The sequence below is a fragment of the Micromys minutus genome (genome assembly GCF_963924665.1).
Source record: "Micromys minutus genome assembly, chromosome: 2".
Lineage (NCBI taxonomy): Eukaryota > Metazoa > Chordata > Mammalia > Rodentia > Muridae > Micromys > Micromys minutus.
Window position 1 is genome coordinate 86,258,864 of NC_137971.1, and position 21,170 is coordinate 86,280,033.

The following is a 21,170-nucleotide window of genomic DNA, read 5'->3' on the forward strand; positions in this document are numbered from 1 at the left end:
AAGCCCCAAGAACACATCACTATGCTTGGCTTTTTTGAGAGTTCTGGGATTGAACTCAGGTTTTTGATCCAGCCTGGACACTGTTAATTCCATAATTTTTTTACCTCTGGAACAAAGTATATTAAAAAAAAAATCAAAGCTTGAAAATTGTTCTTGGGGCTTGTTTGGTGGTTAAGAGTGCTCACTGCCAAGTCTGGAGACCTGAGAACAATTTCCAGGACCCACATGATGGAGGAAGCATGCTGACTTCTGCAGGCAGCACTCTGACCTACACAGGCACAAACATCATAGTACCTGAGCACCTCCCCCATCCCACAAAATAAATGTATCAAAAAGTTTAAAGACATTAGTTCAAAACTAAAGGGGTACAGTTAATAACTTAGCATCATTTTTTTTCTGGTACGCATTTTATCCCTAGTCCCTAGTAAACAAATATTATTTTCCCCCAAGTCAGGGTTTCTCTGTCACCATGGCCATCCTGGATCTTGCTTGCTCTGTAGACCAGGCTGGTGTCGAACTCACATAGATCCACCTGCCTCTGCCTCCCCAGTGCTGTACTTAAAGGCATGCACCACCACTCCTCCTGGCTAACAAAATTAAAAAAAAAAAATAATAATTCCCCCAATTTTTAGGGGGCTGGAAACATGAGTCACTAGTTAAGAATATTTATTGCTCATGCAAAGGGCTTGGGTTTGATTCCCAGCACTACCCACGGTAGTTCACAACCATCTGTAACAAATTCCACAGTATCTGATACCCTCTTCTAGTTTCCACAGTAATCAAGCATTCACATGATACAAATATATACATGCAATCAAACTAATCATACAAATTTATCAATGAGTGTTTTGCTTCCCCATATCTACACGATGTGTGCACATGGTGGCCAGAGATCAGAAGAGGGCATTAGATGTCATGGATCTGGAGTTACAGAAAACTGTGAGCTGCCATGTGGGTTCAAAGAAATGAACCCCAGTTCTCTGCAAGAGCAAAAGTGCTCCTAACTGCTGAGTAATCTCTCCTAGCACTTAATCATTTTTAAAATTACATTTATCTATTTATTTGTGTGTATGCCTGTGATGGTTTGTATATGCTTGGCTCAGGGAGAAGCACTGTTGGGAGGTGTGACCTTGTTGGAGCAGGTGTGTCACCGTGGGTGTGGGCTCTAAGACCCTCATCCTAGCTGCCTGAAAGTCAGCATTCTGCTAGCAGCCTTCAGATGAAGATGCAGAACTCTCCGCTCCTCCTGCACCATGCCTGCCTGGACGTTGCCATGTTCCTGCTTTGATGATAATGGACTGAACCTCTGAACCCATAAGCCAGCCCCAATTAAATGTTGTCATTTGTAAGAGTTGCCTTGGTCATGGGGTCTGTTCACAGCAGTAAAACCCTAAGACGTATTTAAAAGTAAATTGGGTTGGATGTTTAGAGGAGTGCTTGGCCCTGGGTTGTGTTTTGCACAAACAAATGTACACACAAGTCAGTCTCTTAACACTATAATAAGCTTTTCTGTGACTCAAACTAGTTAGAAAGCTATGAGTTGCATATTTTATCCACTTAACCTGAACCTTTAAATTTACACCTCATTTCTAGTGTCATGTGTATGATCATGTGATATGCTTAAAAATTATTTGTATTGATAAAAACAAAACTTTCATGAGATCAAGCTATAACGTGTACTAAAGCACATCATTAAAGTTCCATATTGCATCAGACTAGGTACTGGAGTTCTAAGTCCAGCACTGGGATTTAGAGGAGGCAGCCAGGTTTCAGGCCACCCCAGACTATAAGGTGAGAACCTATGTCAAAGAGCCAGCAACCAAGAGGAAGTGCACTCTGCCCCTAGCAAGTTATATACACTAATCCACATTCTATAATGAGCAGTGAGGTGATATAAAGTAGAAAACAGGCACAGTGAAGATTTAGACAATTAAGGTAAGCACAGAATGACTTTTAATACACCAGTCAATGTTAAGACACAAGTCAAACAGACAAGTGCAAATGTGTTTCAGACCGAAGTTAATAGGAAAACAAATGAGACATTCCCCCCCACTTTTGGAGGGCAAAATCGACTAGCCAAACATTGTTAGTCAAATGGCTAATCACAGGTAAATTGTATTTTGTGAAAAACTTGAAATAGTCAGAAGTCATTCTGGTATTTTAAACAGCTATGTACAGTATTACCAAGATCAGTTTATATACACACATATTGAAGAGAAACTGGGCAAAACATTTAAAAATAGGCTAACCATACAACCAAGTACAAGACTTGACAGGAGGAAGGAAACATGTTTTTAAAGTCAGAGGACATTATAAGAAAAATGTACAAAACCAGTAATAATTATACTACATTAATACAGCATTCAAACAGGGAGGGGCAGGTGCACATTTTAATGCACTAGCTTCGAAGTCCAAAGAAGAGGCAAAGCTGCTTTTCATGAAGAGCAGCCACATATTTCACATAATTGTTTTGAAAGAAAGCCTATTAACAACAATGATTGTTTAATGCTAGTTTTACAGCAAGAGGAAACTAAAATAGCAGCAAATTCACAAGGCAAGGCTTCCACAGAATGACCATCCCATGGCGCACATGATGCCTAAAGTGCTCCCAGTTGGATATACAAGTATAATTCACAATAGAAAAAGGAACGTAAGAGTGACACAGGTACATTGGAGGCTGAGTGGTACTGAGTCTCTGAGCATCTCCCTTTTGAAGAGAATGTTTGCAGTAAAGCCCTTTGAGTCCTTTCTGCAGTCCTAACAAGGACAGACACCTTCCATCACTCGGCAACAGTGAATGAGAAGCAGCACACCACCTCAGTGGCTCACCCACAGAGGCTGGAGCAGCCAACAGTGACTGACATCCCACAAGAGACAGACGGGAAGATGAGACAAAAGCCCGATAGAGCCAAGTCAGAAAATAGCTCTCAACTGTAATTCACAAGTATAAAAGGCATTTTAGGAAAAGTGATACCAATGGGCAAAGTAACTGCAAAGTGGATTCTAGCAGTGATTTCAACCTAGCTTCCTCTTGTCAGTTTTTTTTTGTTTTCGAGTGGGAAGGGGCTGGGAAATGTGAGCAGTTCAGTATATAGTAAGGCTGACAGAACGGTTCATTTTCTTTCCAATAAGTCGAGAAGTTCTATTACTCTGGGTGGTGGATCTAGTGGCCATCCGATCTGTGAAGAGCGCCCGTTCCTCAGCTGCAACTTTGGCTGCCATTTGGGCTTTCTTGAGTTCTCTACAAAAATAAAAAGAGGAAGTAAGACTTTAATTTACCCACTGCATTAATTCTATGGAAAGAGTCTAAGAGGCCAAATACAAACTGAAATGTTGTACTGGCTAGTTTTATATCAATTTGACACAAACTAGAGTCAGAGAGGAGGAAGCCTCAATTGAGAAAATGCCTCTACAAGGTCAGGCTGCAGGGAAACCTATTTCTTAACTAGTGATTGGAGTAGGAAGAGCCAACCCATTGGGACTGACGATTATGGGATACACGGTAAGGTATATGACTGACACACCTGGGGATGGTAAGATTCATCAGTGAGAACACCTGCCATCCAGCCTGATAATCTGAGTGTGGTGGCCAGAATTCATACCATAAGATCAAAACATGGCATGTGCACAAACACACACAAAAATAAATGAAGTGTAATTAAAAAAAATAAAAATAGGAATGAGAAGATAGCTTAGTGGGTAAAAAAGTGCATGTTGCACAAGTATGAGGACCCCCCTCCAAACACCCATGAAGAAAGCAGGGTGGGGTTGAGGACTTAGCTCAGTAGTAGAGCCATACATATGGTCTTCAGCTATGAGGGTGAGATGCAGTATGGGTGTAGCAGCACATGCCTGTAATCTTGGAGTTGGGAAGCAGACAGGAAATCCTGAGGGCTTTCTCAGACAGCCAATCTAGCTGAACTGGCAAGCTCCAGGCTCAATGAGAGACCCTATCTAGAAAATTAAGATTGGTATTGTGGTGCACACGTTTGACCACAGAACCAAAGGAGGCAGATCTCTGAGGCCAGCCTACAGAGAATCCTTGTCTTGAAGAAAAACAAAACAAAAAAAAAAAAAAAAAAAAAAAAAAAAAAAATACAAAAAAAACAATTTTTTTGAATTCTGTATAGATGTATACACATGCATACCACACATACAAATAAACGTTTTTGATCAACTTTATCTTTGTAACCAGCTTTCGGAAACTGCCAAGTCCCTCAGATCAAATATAAGAATCCTTTGAGATAGTAAGCAAGGATACTTGTCACACAAGTCTACAGACTAAATTTAATCCCTAGAGAAGCCGAGGTGAAAGTAGAAGGAGAAAATAGGCTTCTAAACGTTGTAGTCTGACCTCCCACAATAAATACACGCTATAGGGAAACAATTTTGGTGAGACTCTTGAGAGAAATGTTACAGACTGATTTAGGTTCTACCATGATTTAGAGCTTAGAAATAATGACAACATGTAAGCAAACACATTTTTAAATATTCTTATCAAGTCTCCATGCCCAGTGTTTTACAAGTGGGCTGGGGAATCCAGTCTCAGGTCCTAATGTGATAAACCTTACCTGAGTCACTACCTCACTTGGCTCTCACACAAAATTACAAAGTTTGACAAAACCCTAAATGATCTCTAAAAATCTGAGAATCAATGAAAAGGGTAGAGTAAAAACAACAATAACAATAATAATGACCCTCCTTACTTCTGCAAAAGAGAATTTTTGAATTTTTCAGCATTCAATTCTATTCGTAACTGCTCTGCGCTCTTTCTAGATGCAGACAGCAACACTGAATGCTTCACCAGCACCATTGCTGAAGGCCTTCTCTCTGGATCAGGATGAATCATAACCTAAAAAAACAAAAGCAAAATACTTAGAGTCACCACATGTGATGGGACACACCTTTAATCCCGGCACTCTGGAGTTCCCAGAAAATCCAGAGCTACTTAGAGAACCTGTCTCAAAAAAACCAACAACAACAACAAAACAAACAAAACCTACTTAGTAAAATGCCGAGGTGTTAATAAAGCACTTCCCAAGTGTAGCACTCACTTTGAGCAAGTCTGTCAACTCCTGGGAAAGCACTTGTGGAATCCGAGGTAACCGACCCTGCCTGATTTCATGCCACTGGTCTCCATTTCTGGGAAGGGGTTCAGCACCAGCAGCACATATGACTGTGAGAGCAAGAGCAAAAATATCTGCTTTCGGTAGATGGTTATAGTTCTGTAAAATTTAAAGAGAAAAAAAAAGTTAAGGTAATAACCAAAATAATAGACTGCACACCATGATGATCTCTTAAAAAAAAAAATCAAACTTTTGAATGCCATATTTAACATCTATTCAGAAAATAAGCTGCTAAATGTAGAAAGATGATGAAACTACAAATAGTATACGGGGGTGGGGGTGGGGGGTCTGGGTTACGACATTTACTAGTTCTATCCATCTGCCTGCAATGTGGAGCACTTTTGGTGCTGCTTCAAGGATATTGGCAAGAATTTGACATTGGGCTAGGACCAGAGTAAGCTTAAGATCTTGGTCATCTTGATCATGGGACCTTTGTTTGTGCTTTGACTTAGGACTGATCTTACTCTTTGCATGTACCTATAATGGTATAAAAGCAGACTGAAAAAAAGGTAAAAACCCTCCTTAACACATGCTGGGGGTCATACTATATTGTCTTTAATCCTCCCTCAAAAACCAACTGAGTTTGAATTGGCTTGGTCCCTGCAAAATTCATGATATCCTCATTTTTTAATAGTGAAGAGTATTCTACTGTGCAAATGAACCACATTTTCTATATCCATCCTTTGCTTGAGGAACATCTGGGTTGTTTCTAGCTTCTGGCTATTACAAATAAGCATGCTATGTTCATACTGGAGTGCTATGAGCACGTGTCCTTGTGGTGTTGTGGACATCTTTTGGGTATTTGCCCAGGAGTACTATAGCTGTCTTCAATTTTCTGAGGAACCACCAGTGATTTCCAGAGTGATTGCACCAGTATGCAATCCACCAGCAATGGAGGGTGAGTGTTCCTCTTTCTCCACATCCTCGCCAGCATGTATTGTCACTTTAGTTTTTGATCTTAACAATTCTGATTGGTATAAGGTGGAATCTCAGGGTCGCTTTCATTTCCATTTCCCTGATTACTAAGGATGTTGAACATTTAAGTGTTTCTCTACCATTTGAGATTTCTCTGTTGAGAATTCTGTTTAGCTATGTACCCATTTTATAATTGGGTTATTTTGGTTTTTGGAGTCTAACTTGAGTATATTTTGTATATTTTGGATAGTATTAGTCCTCTAATGGATGTAAGGTTGTCTTAGTGTTTTACTGCTTGCTGTAAAGGCAACTTGTTTAATTGGGGCTAGCTTACAGATTCATAGGTTCAGTCCATTATGATCAGGGTGGAAGTAGCTATGGTAAAGGCAGAGCTGAGAGTTCTACATCTTCATCTGAAGGCTGCTAGGAGAAGACATGGTTAGGAGGGGCTTAAAGCCCATGACCACAGTGACACTCTTCCTCCAACAAGGACACACATTCAAATAATGCCACTCCCTAGGCCAACCATATTCAAACTACCACATTCTACTCCCTGGCCCCATAGGCTTGTTCAAACACGTAAGTCTATGTGGGCCATACCTAGACATAGCACAATAAAAAATACATTTAGATCAACTTCCAAAGTCCCCATAATCTAAAGCAGTCTCAACAATGTTAAAAGTCCAAAGTTCAAAGTCTCTTCTAAGATCCAATCACTTAATTGTAATCCCCAAAGCAAAACAGGAAACCAGATGGGCAAACTCCAAACTCTGCATTGTCATGTCTGATATCAAGTAGTCTTCAGATCACTCCTTTCTCATCTTTGTTAATTGCAACAAAGTTCTTTCTCCTGGGTTGGTCCCATTCCCTCTTAGCAGCTTTCATCAGCAGGTATCCAACAGCTCTGGCATCTTGAACATCTTGGAGTCGTCAAGGCAACTTCAACATTACAACTTTTTGTTCCAGTGTCTGAGATCCACACATGATCTTCTGGGCTCCAAAAGCCTTGCATCACTTCTCCAGCTCTGCCCTTTGTCGAACTCTGATCGACACACTCCACTACTGCTGGTGGTGGTTAGCCCATGGTTCAGGCATCTACAATATATGCTGGAGTCTTCAACTGCAGCTAGGCTTCACCAATAGCGTCTCATAGGCTCTCTTCCTGGTGCCAAGCCTCAAATCCTTTGTATGATCCCTTCCATCCTGGGCCATCAACTATAATTGAGGCTGCACCTTCATCAATGGTCTTGCATGGCTTCTCAGCGGCTCTTCATACCTTCAAAACCAGTACTACCTGGGTGACTCTTACACATTACTAAGTACAGCTGCAGCATGAGGTACAACCTTGGCTGTCTCTGGAACGCAGCTTCTTTGTGTTCTCAGAAAATACTTCCCAAAAGATTTCACCTCAGTAATGCTGGTCTCTCCTTAATCACCAACAAATTCTTAGCTCCAGTTAACCAGCTTTAATTGCACGCCTGGACCTATACTTAGCTGGGTGGGATCTTGCCTCAAAGTCCCACTTCCTTAATCTGCTATCTTCTAGAACATAGGATTCAGCTCTTTTCCTCTTCCTGGTGCCCCTTTAATACTTAAACCATCTATTTTCTATTTTTCCTTTCTCAACTTGCTTCTTTTCATTAAAGACTCTTTACAAGAGTGAGTGCAACCACACAACAGAATTTATACCAGGCTGTTTTGAGACCTTCCTTTTCAAAGAAATTTAAGTCTTTTCACCTTAGCCTTAGGCAGATCTTTTGGACAATGAAAAGAAACAGCCACATACTTCACCAAAACACCACAAAAACAGTTTCTATGCCACATACTGAAATTCTTCTCCACTGAAACCTCTTGGGCCAGGTCTGTACAGTTCAAATCACTCTCAGCAACAAGGTCTTCCATATTACTACTAGCATAGCCCATTAGGCCCTACTTAAAGCATTCCATATGAAGAACTTGGAAGGGGAAACTGTAAAAGAGGGCAACATTTGGAAATGTAAATAAAATAATCCAATAATAAAAAATGGATCTACAAATAGATGCTGTTTATCAGTTGCCTATGACATATACTCAGGAGCAAGTTTCAAGGCTTTGGAGATGCATACGCAAACAATATAACTGCAGAAGTAACAAGCATCACACATGCATGCATTCAATAAGGCAGACCAGTGTGCATGGACATAAGAGCAAGGAGCCTACATTAGACTTTATGTGATAAACATTATAATTACCTTTAATTTCCATAGTAAGTACAGCATTTCCCATTGTTCCCTATGTCTACATGATTATTCTTATAAGAAAAAACTTCTGGAACTAAAAATTCTAGGTCAATGGAAATGTGATTTACTTCTTTATGTGCACTGGTTCTGTACAAGAGTGCAAGATCCTCTGGAACTAAAGCTACAGTCAATTGTGAGTTGCCACGTGGATGCTGGGAATTGAACTGGGGTTCTCTGGAAGAGCAGCCAGTACTCTTAACTACTGAACCATCTCTCCAGCTAAAAATGTGATTTTGAAATATCAATATAGTGACAATTTGGTCTCTAGAAAGGCTAGAAGTTCTTTGAAGTTCCACTGGTAGTGAAAGGAACAACTTGCAATGCCATGAGAATCCCTCACAGATAGTTTAGATTTTCTATTTTTAGTATACTACTTACTTAATTTTCAACATATTAGAATCTAGCCTTCTGTCAACTGTACAAGGCAAATACTATAATCCAAGGAGGAAGAAATTACCTCTTGTAAAACTTCATTTGCTAGAAAACGACTATCACCTTCTTCAACTTGTGGACTAGAGATTCTTGTTACGTGCCCAAGATCACCTGGCGGTATTAGAAAAGTACAGTAGCTCAGTTAGTAGACAGCTTAACTAACATGCACAAAGCCCTGACTTTATATCTATTATAAGCATATGTAAACTAACCTTGGCAATACATGCCTATAATCCTAGGATTCAAGGTAGAGACAGAATTCTCAGCTTTTTGGGCTACACAACAAGCTCAAGGAAGCAGAGCTGGAATACTTGTATACCTAGGATATAAACAGGGTCTACAGAGATGATAGCTCACAGACAAAAGCACTTGATGTTCTTGCTAAGGACCAAAGCTCCATTCCCAGCATCCACACAGTAGCTCACAACTACTTGTTACTTAGTGCCTGGGGATCTGATGCTTCTCCTGGCCTCTTTGGGCACCAAGTATCCAGTGGTGCACTCACATGAGACTAACACTCAAAAGGTATTATGAAAATGTCTCAATGGATAAAATGTTTGCCTCACAAAAAAAGGACCAAAGTTCATATGCCCAGATCCAATGTAAAAATCAAGACAGGAACACATGTCTGCAAACCCAGAATATCATCAAGATGGGAGCTATAGACAAAAAAAAAAAAAAAAAAAGATCCCAGGGGTCCACAGGCTGTCTACCCTGGTATAGCAGTGCACAGCAAACAAAAGACCCCACCTTGAAACAAGCATATGAGAACACTTAAGCCTGTCCCTAACATCCACACATGCTGTGGCAATCTTTCCCACCGTGCCCACACTACACCTATGTACATGCCCACCCCTCATCAACAACCCTTCTTAATTTTAAGTTATCATAATAGTTAACAAAATAATTTTACCTATTTTAAACATAACTTTGTTGGATATCCAGTCATCTTCATCTCCTTCCTCGGAGACAGCATTTGGGATTAAGGTTCGAGATATAAAAATATTACCTGTTGAATAAATAAATATATTTAACAAACAAAGCAGAAGTGGAAATTTCAAGTTCTTTGAAAAGTTATGTCAAATGGTGTTTTGCTGGAGCACACAAGTAAACGGATGTCTTGCTAAAGAAAACACGTGAGAGAATGTTTTCCTGAAGTAGACACACTTAGAAGAACTTGTGATGAAGGAGCATAAATATGACTCCTCAGACAGCGGGAGACTTTGACCCTGATAACACCTGTGTATTGGTTTGTTGTTGAACTCAACTTGTGGTAACATTGCCATTGAGAGAAACACCTTTAATTCCAAGCATGAAGGTAAAGTTACTTTGTAGAAGGAAACACCCATGTTTGAAAGTGATGTTTAATTGTGTGGCAGACAGAGTGTCAAATCAGAGAAAGATTCGAACAGAATAGGATCTGTTCAAATCTCCAAAAAGCTATTTAGGAGAACAGTGCAGAGAGGAGCGAGAGAGAAAGCAGTTTTACTGGGACAGTCTTACTGAGACAGTTTGCAGAAAAACAAGCTAGACACAAATGAACACAGAATAAGCCAGAGAATGAGTACAAGACAGAAGATTGCCAAAGTTAGTATGAGGCGAAGCAGAGCAATTCAGGAGATGCCAAGAGAGACGCAAGCTTGAATCAGTCAGCTTAGAGAAGAGTTTGAGTCAGAACAGCTGAGTTGAACAAACTAACCAGATAACAAAAAGAACTAGGAGGCCTGGAAAGATGGCTTAGCAGTTAAGAGCACTAACTGCTCTTCCAGAGGTCCTGAGTTCAATTCCCAGCAACCACATGGTGGCTCACAACCATCTGTAATGGGATCTGATGCTCTTTTCTGGTGTGTCTGAAAGAGAGCTACACAGTGTACTCATATAAATAAATCTTACCCCCCCCCCAAAAAAAAACAAAAACAAAAAAACCCAACTAGGAAGGGGTGAGCTTATTCAGCATCAAGTGTCAAGTCTCAGAGGCCAAAACATTCTAAGCCAGATAAGATTGTACAGAGGCTAGAAGCTTCCAGGACTAGACCTAGGATAGCAGACAGAAGCAGTAAAATAAGTTACTTTTAAGGTTGTACTAGAACATACTTTGCTGCTCTGTAGACCAGGCTGGCCTCATATTTACAGATTCACCTGCTTCTGCCTCCTGAGCGCTAGAATTAAGAGAGTGTACCACCACACCCAGGTAGTTAGCTTTGTTATGTTGGTGGTTGGTTTTGTTTTTAAATAAGAAATGCACCTCGCCTGCTATTATTAGTCTGAATTCATTAACCTTTCTAACTTTAGGAAGCATAAGGAAGGCAGAAACTAAAAATACAAGAAAGCAATCAGTTAAACACAGAAGCTTATCTATAGGATTAAATCTACCATTTTTAAGAAGTAGAGGGGCTGGAGAAATGGCTCAGCAGTTAAGAGCACTCACTGGCTGTTCTTGCAGAGGACCAGAATTCAATTCCCATGACCCATATGGTAGCTCAGACCTGCCTGTAACTCCAGTTTCAGGGCTTCTGACATCCTCACACAGCCATATATGCAAGCAAAACACCAGTGAACATAAAATATTAAAGAAAAAGTAGCAAGAGAAAACCTGTGCTATAACCAGATGTACAGCATGATCCTGAAACAGATGCCAATGTAAACAGACCAACTATGAAAGACTTGGGCCAGTGTTGGGGTTGTTTAGTACTCCCGTCATAAAACACTAATAAGTAATCAATGAAAAGCAGTACTACTCTTTCACGATGCTTTCACATTGTTAAAATCAAGTACTTCATTTCCTATATCCAGGTCCCAAACAACACGGCTAAAGCACCTGTAATACTTACTAGGTTTTATATCCATGTGAACCAAAGACATTGAATGTATGTATCTTAAGCCCCGGCCAACTTGCAAAAGGAGATCCTTCAGCTCTACTTCAGTGAAGTAGCTCATGACTCTGTAGTTCTCACTTATAGCATCAGCTAAACTCCCACCTAATAGAGACAGAAAAATTAAACATTTCAGTTTTTCTTCTTTCTATACTGAACTGCAATTCTGAACCCAGACAATGATATTTAATAGAATCTCTCGCTTCAACTTTTATTTATTGTTTTAGTATGAAATATATGTGCAATTATAGAGAATACAATTTAAATGCTAGGCCTGGTGATAAAGTACATACTCCCAGCTTTTGGGAGACTAAGTTAGGAAGACCACAAGTTTAAGCCCAGCTTAGGTTACAAAATAAGTTTAAGGTTAGCTAGCCCAGACAACTTACTAAGTAAGACAGTCTCAAAATTTAAGGGCAGGATGCAATGCTGGCTGAGCATGTATAGATCCTAGGTTCAATTCTCAGCACTGGGGGAAAACACAATTTAAATTTTCTTTTAACTCAACCTCAGCAACCAACTTTTGTTCATTTTCTCAGAATTGTCAGTTTCTTTTTCTGAGGGGGTAGGGCCGGGTAGGCTTGAATGTACATTTCTTAAGTGAAATGGGGGAACTCCTAAGAGTGGATCAAGAGCCAAGTCATTTTACACAAATTTTAATCCCAGCACTTTGGAGGGAGAGACTAGCAGTTCGTTATCTGTGAGTTCAAGGCCAGCCCAGTCTACATAGCAAGTTATAGACCAGATAGAGCTACAAAGCACAATCCAGTCTCTAGATAAGAAACTGATTTAAACCACAAAAGGGTGAAAGTTTTTAATCACCCACATCACTTATTGATCTACAACTATTAGATTGTTATTTGTGAAACAAACAAACAAAAAAAACCCCTTACATTTCTTTTTTCTGGAAATAGGGTCTCTATGTAGCCCTGGTTGGTTACAAACTCAAGAGTACTGAAATTAAAGAGTATACCCCATCTGTCTCTTTTTAAAAGATAGATTTATACTTTTATAAGTATTGATGACTTATGTTCATGTTCAGGTGAACGCTCATTATGTGTGCACATCTGGAAGTAGAAAAGGATGTGGGTGTCTCTCCACCCATTTCTTTGTCTCTCCTAAAACCCAGGATTCATTCATATTTTCTCTGCTTTGCTGCAAACCAGAAGCCCAGGCATATTCAGGAAGTCCACCTTATTGTAGAGATCTGAAATGTGTACTCTAGTGCCTGTTATTGCCAGCAAGCACTCTTAACTACTGAGCCATCTCCATGGCCTCCTAAACCATACATTTCTCTAATCTTTATGGAAACAATTTAAAAATAAAAACAATCTGTTATGTATTAAAAAGGTACATTTAGTCAGAATGTAGTGGTATGTGCCTTTAATCCTAGTGATTAGAAGGTAGAACAAGTGGATCTCTGTAGCTGTCTACAGAGAAAGTTCCAGGGCTACCACAGAGAAACCCTGTCTTGAAAAACAAAAAACAAAAGAGTAGCTTGTAATTCTAGCAGATTCCTATACAAATCAGGATTCAGATCTTCTGGTAAAGGTTTAATAAAAAAGGAAGGTGAAAGACTTGTGAAAAGCTATACAAAGCTGACCTTTATTTTCCTGTTTTGTTTAAATTGAGGTAAGGGAGCATATAGACAATTTGAAAAAAACATAACTTACTGCAAGTGGTTAGAATAGATTTGGCCCTCATAAGACTCATGTGTTTGAATGCTTGGCCCACTGGAAGTGACACTATTAGGAGGTGTCCTTGTTGAAGGAAATGTGTAACTGTGGGGGTGGGCTTTGAGGTCCTATGCTCAAGCTCTGCCCAATTCGAGAGACCCTCCTCCTGGCTGCCAGTAGAAGACAGTCTCCTGCTGCCACCTTTGGATCAAGATGTAGAATTCTTGGCTCTTCCAGCACCAAGTCTGCCTGGATGTTGCCATGCTTCCAACCAAGATGATAATAGACTGAACCTCTGAAACTGTAAGCCAGGCCCAATGAACTGTTTTCTTTCACCATCACTTGGTCATGGTGTCCCTTCACAGCAAAAACCTTAAGGCACTTACTTAATGTAAGTATTAATGAATTATAGCAGTAAATTAGACTGGACAGATGGTGAGAATGAAGCAAGAGTTCAGAATATCTTCAAGAAATGGCTAAATTTAGATGGACTCTGTACTTTTTTATGAGCAGCTAACATCAATGTCAGAAGCACACCAAATGAGAAACCTAAATACAAGTAAGTATTCATTGAAAACATCATCATTATGATTTAAATGTGTTTCCCAAAGTCAATTGCTAAAAACTGGGTCCAAATAAAAGATAAACAGGGCTGTACCTTCAAGAATGGTTTATGTTAAATTAAATCTGGTCTAGTGGCACAAACCTGGAAAATTTGAGATAAAATATAAGATCAAGTCTTAGAGCTGGAGAGATGGCTTAGTGGGTTAAGAGCACTGACTACTCTTCCAGAGGTCCTGGGTTCAATTCCCAGCAACCACATCATAGTGACTCACAACTATCTTGTAATGAGATCTGGTGTTCTCTGCTGTAGTGCCTGAAGACAGCAACAGTGTACTCATAAACATCAACAAAAAAAAAAAAAAAAAAAAAAAAAAAAAAAAAAAAAATCAAGTCTTGCCAACCCTGGGTAACTGCTTAGTAAAAGCAATCACAAAACAAAATATTACACACACACACAAACACACCCGTGGTAGGGCACTTGAGAGCATTCAAAAGGCTCTCAGTCCAATTCCTAGTACCACAAAGGAAAAGATTATTAACATGAGATTTGCCATGGAAACTATAGAGTTCCATCCAGGACCACACAGTAAAACCTACACTCCACATGGAAAAATACAGCATGACTGACCATCTCAGATGCTGATACCACGTTCTTAGACTTTCTAACCTCCAAAACAGATCAAATGAATTTATTATAATTGCCAATCTCTTGGCATCCTTGTACAACTAAAGGTAAAAATAAGACAATCGTTCTTGTGTGCCCACCCATAAACTATTCTATGTGCTAGGGAATACCAAAGTATACACAGCAAGGCAACCAGTATACAGTCTTCTCAAGAAGCTCAGTATTGAATGAAAGGCATATAAACAAAATAACAGGTTCTACTACTGAGGCATGAAGATGTCACAGAAGGAACAAAGCTTCCAACTCAAAATTCATGTTGCCAGGGCTATCTAGTAAATCTCTATCTTAAGAACACCGGTTCAATTCCCAGCCATCTTAAAAATGTATGCAACTCCAATTTCAGAGAATCAGACATCCTCAAACACCAGTGCACATAATTTTTTTTTTTTTAATTTTAAAAGCACATGCGCACACACATGCAAAGAGGGAGCCAGGGATGTATCCTAACACATGAGGAAATGCCCCTCTCCCCGGGGTTGGGGGGAAAGAACCTAAGACTGTAATAAATATTCCCGTGGTGCTTATTATGAATGATGATGAGATCACTTACCATTACAGTATTCGTTCTGTATAAGCATATGGTCATCTTCTGCCCAGGCAGAGAAATAGCGAACCACATGGGGATGCTGTCCAAGCACAGCATGAGCATATACTTCTCTCAAAGCATTCTGCCTAGAAGAACCATGTGAATAAGATGCTAAGTCATTTCTACTCAGGAGTAACCAATTTATCTGAAGCACCATAAAGTAAACCCAGCCTTTTAAAACTATCACTATGCTAAAAGGTGACTACTTAAAAGAACTAAGAATTATACACAAACTGGCATGGTGGCACACACTTTAACCCTAACAAGAGAATGGGGATTCAAAATCATCAGTACACAGTGAGCTCACCCAGGCTAGTCTGAGCTACATAAAACCATTAGGGTACTGGAGAGTTAGTTGGCTTACAAGTTAAGAGCAATGGACTTCCAGAGGTCCTGAGTTCAACTCCCATCAACTACATGGTGGCTCACAACCATCTGTAATGGGATCTGATGCCCTGTTCTGGTGTGTCTGAAGACAGCTACAGTGTACTTATATACATAAAATAAACCTTTAACAAAAATAAATAGGGGCTGGAGAGATGACTCAGTGGTTAAGAGCACTAACTGTACTTTCAAAGGTCCTAAGTTCAATTCCCAGCAACCACGTGGTGGCTCAAAACCATCTGTAATGGTGTCCTCTTCTGGTGTGTCTGAAGATAGTAACAGTGTACTCAAATAAATGAAAATTTTAAAAAGCTTAAAACAAAATAAAAGCATTAGGAGTTTGGTTACCTAAAACTATACTATTTATTAATAACAAAGGGGATAGAAAACAAAAGAAAAAATGTTTAATACATACTCATCAACAGAGCCAGCCAATGGCTTTTTTGACCGTTTAATGGCATAAATGCATCCATCTAGCCTCTTCACACATTTAAATACAGAACCAAATTCTCCAGAACCAATTTTCTCCAGCTCATGAAATTCAGTTGTATATCGTGACTTCATATTGCTTTCAGTAATTGTAATTCTCTGTAAAAGGATATTCATGTATAATACAAAGATATGAAACTTGAAAATATCATTCTACCTTAGCATGCAGACATATAATGACTTTTTTAAATAATAAAGTTATTTACTTTGGCAGGTCTTGTTTCATCTTCAAACTCATAATCACTGGCTTCCATGTCTTCAGAGGAACTGGAAAAAAAAAAAATGTGGGTTTTACCAAAACATCAACTTGAGACTAAAAACCTTACCTACTAACTATAGAGTGAAACACATTTTTGATGGGTACAAACAAAAGAGAAAGCATTTCATTTTGTAACCCTAAAATTTGACTCAAATGATGAAAAACAAAAAAAGTCCCTACTGAGATAAGCTCACTAAGTAGATTGCCGTCACACAGACAGAAATTAAAGCATTAGACATGAAATCTCTGGACATCGAGACAACAGTGGCTCTCAATATCATATACGCACATCACAATGCTTAACAGTAACACAATTAGTTATGAAATAACGAAATAACTATGGTTGAGGGGTCACCATAACAAGAGAACTGTATTAAAGGGTCAAATCATTAGGAAGGTTGAGAAACACTGGTGCAGAAGATAAAGGCTCTAGCTACTGCTTGACACCTGAACACAGTGAAAGGAGAACCAAACTCCTAAAAGTTAACCCCCACATGTGTGAACCTCGGACACAAAATAAATGTAGTAACCACTCTCACATTAGTTGACACCATAAATATGGCAAGAAATCTAAACTTTAAAAAAAATTGTATATAAGCGTTTTGTGGACACGAAAGTCATACGCATGCCTTGTGCCTGAAGAGGTCAGAAGGGTCAATGGATCCCCTGGATGGAACTAGAGTTACAGCCATTTATGAGTTGCTACATGAGTGCTGAGAACTAAACCCCAAGAACAGCAAGAGCTCAACACCTAAGCCACCTCTTCAGTCATAGAAATCACGGTTTCCTATTCTTTTCCCATCTCAGACCACTTCTTTCCCACCGCTGATTATTGTCTCCTGAGAGCTAAATGCTAGTTAATACAAGGAAAACCTACACCTTAGGTGTACAGAGAAACGGAATTATACTTACTCATTAAAATATGCTCTCTTCCTCCCACGACACTGTTCTGAGGAATGAAGCAATACAGGATCCGGAGTAAAGGGGTTAATATTCACTTGAGGAGTTTGCCGTGTGTCAAATTCTCTTTTTCCTGATTCTTCTGTGTCCATGAATAGAGAACAACCCCGGAGTTTAACAGAACTAGAATTGATAACTCGAGCTTTGGAAAGCAAACTCTAGGAAAGGGAAATACAATTCTTAGGATCTAGTCTTCTGGATAGTCTTCTCAATATAACCTCCAACTTGCCTTTTTTTTTTTTTTTTTAAGATTTATTTATTTATTATATGTAGGTACACTGTAGCTGTCCTCAGACACACCAGAAGAGGGCATTAGATCTTATTACAGATGGCTGTGAGCCACCATGTGGTTGCTGGGATTTTGAACTCAGGACCTCTGGAAGAGCAGTCATTGCTCTAACCACTGAGCCATCTCTCCAGCCCCCAACTTGCCTTTCTAAGTGGCTAAATGTGTGGATGAAACTCTGTACTAGAACCCATGCAGGGAGAGGTTCTGTTACCCGACTTCGGAAAAGAACAGGGGAGGGAGCAACACACACGCCTTAGTCATACTCCAAGTAAAATAAACAGTGGCTGACTTAGGGGTCAGGTTGAATACAAACTACTTAGGTGTAAAAGAAAGTAAAAACCGGTACTTAATCCTAAAAAGGAAGTGACTTAACTACAAAAAAGTTCCTATCAGTGGCTAGAAATTAAGAGGCTCTTTTAACATTCTAAAAATAAAAACAATCTCTCATTTAAAAAAAAAAAAAATTCCCTTGCCCACCTCTAGTAGGCTTTTGAAGGCTACTTCGTTGGACTCCTCCCCTTACTAAGGGGGATGGTGCCTTGGGCCTGTCAGCCTATAAAATAGCAAAGCACAAAAACACCTGTATACTCGAGATTTATGACTAAGGTTGAATGGAAATCAATGACTAGACTCCCTTTAAAAGGTTTATTTCGAGGGGCATGGTAGCGTGCCCTCAGTTCCAGCACTTGGTAGGCAGAAGCAGGAGGATCTCGAGTTCCAGGCCTGCCTAATCTACAAAGTGGGTTCCAGAACAACCAAGGTTGTTACAGAGAAACCTTGTCTCAAAAAAGAGGAGCTTATTTCAAGTGTTAAACTTACAGGTGTCTTTATTTGGGGAATTGTCTACTTTTAATTTTTTTGTGACTTCTCAAGCATTATCAATGACAGTATGCATTTCACGGGCTATTCCGGGCGGGTTCCGAATACACACTTCTTTAAGACTTACTAGTTTTGACACATAAGCCAACAAAACCACAGGGGAAACCTCAGAATAAACACAAAGCTTCCCTAACTAAATACCGAAAGCCAATCAAAAGCCACCTGGAATGTTTATGATGAGTTCACGACTGTAAACGCAGAGACAACTCCCAAAACGAAGCGCAGAATCTCTAATGCCATATAACACGGAACCAGAAGGAGTTGGAATAAAACCTTTAATAAACCTAACTCCTTCTATCCGTGCCCCCAAAATTACAGGCCCGAACACCGGGTTTAACAGGCAGCATATGGCTCCGAGTGTCAGGTGGCCAGCAGCGATCCGGCATCCCAGCACACCGCGCCACCGGGGCCAAACACACAACCACCTGGACAGAGGGAACCAGGCCCTTTGTAAAGCGGCGGAGTTACAGACCAGGCCCATTGTTCAGTTACATAATCTCAACCGACAACTTCTGGGCAGAGCCAGAATAAGGGGGCTGCCAACTTTTTTTTTTCCCCTGAATGGCAGCGCAGGGCAGCGAGCGGGGTGCGGCGGGGCGGTTATGTAACCGAACCCCGGCAGTGGCGCGCAAGGCTGCAGCGCGGCGGCCTTTTTTTTTTTTTTTTTTTTTTTTTAAAGGCCCCGGAGCGGGCTTCTCCGCCCCCTCCATTACCTTGGGAGTGTGCGGCGTGTCGAATAGGCGCAGCTTACGGAAGGTCTTATGCGGAGGGGTGCTCGGGTAGTCGGGCTGCGGCGAACAGGGGTCCTCCATGGCCTGCGGAGCCCCGCAGTCCCGCGGGGAGGCATCCCCGGGGCCGCCGCAGCGCACGGGCGAGAACGAGCTGCCCAGAAAGTAGGCGGTCGCTGGTGACTTGACGGGCGACGACGAGCCGAAACCCTCTTCTTCCCAAGAGTCGCCCTCGGCGCCTCCACCCGCCGCTTGCGCGCCCCCGCCGCCCCGCAGCAGCAAGTCCTCCTCCAACTCTCCCGGGCTGCTGGGCTCCGCGCCGGGCGAGCGGCGGCGGCGCTCGGCCTCGGCTGGGCTGCGTGCAGAGGGCAGCGGCGAATCGGGCTCCTGGAAGGCCGAGTCCTCCCCGGTACTGTGGCCACTGCCTTCCTCCTCCTCCTCCTCTTCCTCCTCACAGTCGCTGCCTGGAGAGAAGATAAGCTTCTGCCGCAAGCTGCAGGCGGCTGCGGCGCGGCGGGTGGGCGGCGGCTGCTGTCGGCTCAGGAAGCTCATTTCCCGGCTGCAGTCACGGCGGAGCACCGGAGAACAGAGGACGGGCGAGCACAGGCTGGCGGTGTCCAGGTCGCCGCTGGCCCAGGGGGCGGGTCCGCCACGTGCGATCGGGAGCGCCGGGCTGAGGCTGCAGCGGGCGGCAGTGGCGGCAGCGGCGGCGACTCCGAGGCCCGCCAAGCTCCCGACGCGGCGACGGTGACGGCCACGGCGCGATATGTCCAGCGGAGACTGGTTTGTCCAGCGCTGGCCCAAGTCTCCGCAAGTTCGCGTTCCTCCGCTTCCCGCGACCGTTAACCACGTGAGGGCCCAGCCCACCAATCCCCGCCCAGCCCCGGTTTGAAAAAACAGGGAGAGCGCGACGTAGCCCTCGGGGGAGGAACGGGCTACGCGATTTTGGCGGGAACTCGCTGGCTCCGCCCCACAGCCTAGGCGCGCCGCCAGTCCTGGGCGGGTCGCGGCGTCGAGAGCCAATCAGTAGGACTCGATGGCACAGAACCCCGCCCAGAGTCTCGGTGTAGCCCACCGGAGCCTGACGGGAGCCGCCCTTCAAGGAGGGGTGTGAGGAGCGCGTCTACTGCCGAGTGCTGGGCGTGGGTCAGCCTCCCTGTCGCCGAGTTCCGAGGCATCCGGGCACCGTGAAGCCTTTGGGGATGCCTAGAAGCCTGGCCCAGCCCCACGTTCTGATGCCCGACCCCTGGGGCGTTCTGGGCGTGGCTGCGGTCAGTCACGTTCCAGAGTGGCGGTCTGTGCCGGAAACAGTGACCCAGCTCTGGACCTTGCGGTGCGCGGAACTAAGATAACGAGCTGCTGGACTAGGACGCTGGCTAAAGGAGTGTCCTCTGAGGTGTCCTCTCCAGTCCTGTGTCCCTCACAGCCAGACTCACCCGTGGTAATTGGTCCTGCCACGAGCCCGAATGCCCACCCTCGTAGTGTTTATGTTTATTTTCTTAACACGTGAGAATGTGGTGACCAAACTGATTGGTCCCAGGGAAAAAAACAAACAAAACCGAAGTGTTACAGGTGAGTGCTGGCGCGCACACCTGTGATCGCAACAGTCTGGAAACGAAGGCAGGAGGAACAGAAGTTGTTCGAAACCCCTTTGCTGTGTAATGGTCCTGTCTCATAATATCCAGGAAAAATAGTTTCCACAACCTTACGAACTGTAATTTAATCTGTTTACATTACGAGTGTGTTCCTATTTTGTATGCTATGACCAATCAATTCTTGTTATTTTGGAGCTCTTGGTTTTTTAGCATTCTTTGCTGGAGTGGGAATTGCTGAGGCCAGTCTGTCATACAAAAATGTAATTTTCTTTTTCACTAGGAAATTAGAACCTACTTTTGGGGAACTGAAACTATCCGTAGAAAACTGGATATTTCTTAATGTAGATTCACATCATCTGGGTAATAGCTGTTTATAACTTTTCTGTTTTATTTGTTGTAGTTAAGAGTATTAATGTGTATGTGTTTATAACCTTATATGCATTTTTTTAAC

General features: G+C 41.9%; 1 protein-coding gene across 1 annotated transcript; it reads right to left on the minus strand.

Annotated features, from left to right (window-relative positions):
- Nucleotides 1-1,945: 1,945 nt before the first annotated feature.
- Nucleotides 1,946-20,191, minus strand: WEE1 (WEE1 G2 checkpoint kinase). Its single transcript, XM_080910868.1, has 11 exons — nucleotides 19,110-20,191; nucleotides 17,181-17,386; nucleotides 16,216-16,276; nucleotides 15,936-16,108; nucleotides 15,101-15,222; nucleotides 11,584-11,730; nucleotides 9,666-9,761; nucleotides 8,778-8,863; nucleotides 5,055-5,225; nucleotides 4,707-4,852; nucleotides 1,946-3,241 (listed from the first exon to the last, which is right to left on the minus strand). The coding sequence occupies exons 1-11, from the start codon at nucleotides 19,674-19,676 to the stop codon at nucleotides 3,085-3,087; spliced, it is 1,932 nt and encodes a 643-aa protein (XP_080766994.1). The 5' UTR covers nucleotides 19,677-20,191; the 3' UTR covers nucleotides 1,946-3,084.
- Nucleotides 20,192-21,170: the final 979 nt, after the last annotated feature.

What these genes read in the sequence shown, in the direction of transcription:
- WEE1 (XM_080910868.1), bottom strand. Translation starts at nt 19,676, where the DNA reads ATGAGCTTCCTGAGCCGACAGCAGCCGCCGCCCACCCGCCGCGCCGCA. An exon ending in ACAGAACGAATACTGTAATG is followed by an intron (nt 11,731 to 15,100) that starts GTAAGTGATCTC and finishes TGTCTCTATTAG; the next exon opens with GTGGGAGTTTAGCTGATGCT. An exon ending in CAAATGAAGTTTTACAAGAG is followed by an intron (nt 5,226 to 8,777) that starts GTAATTTCTTCC and finishes TAAATTTTACAG; the next exon opens with AACTATAACCATCTACCGAA.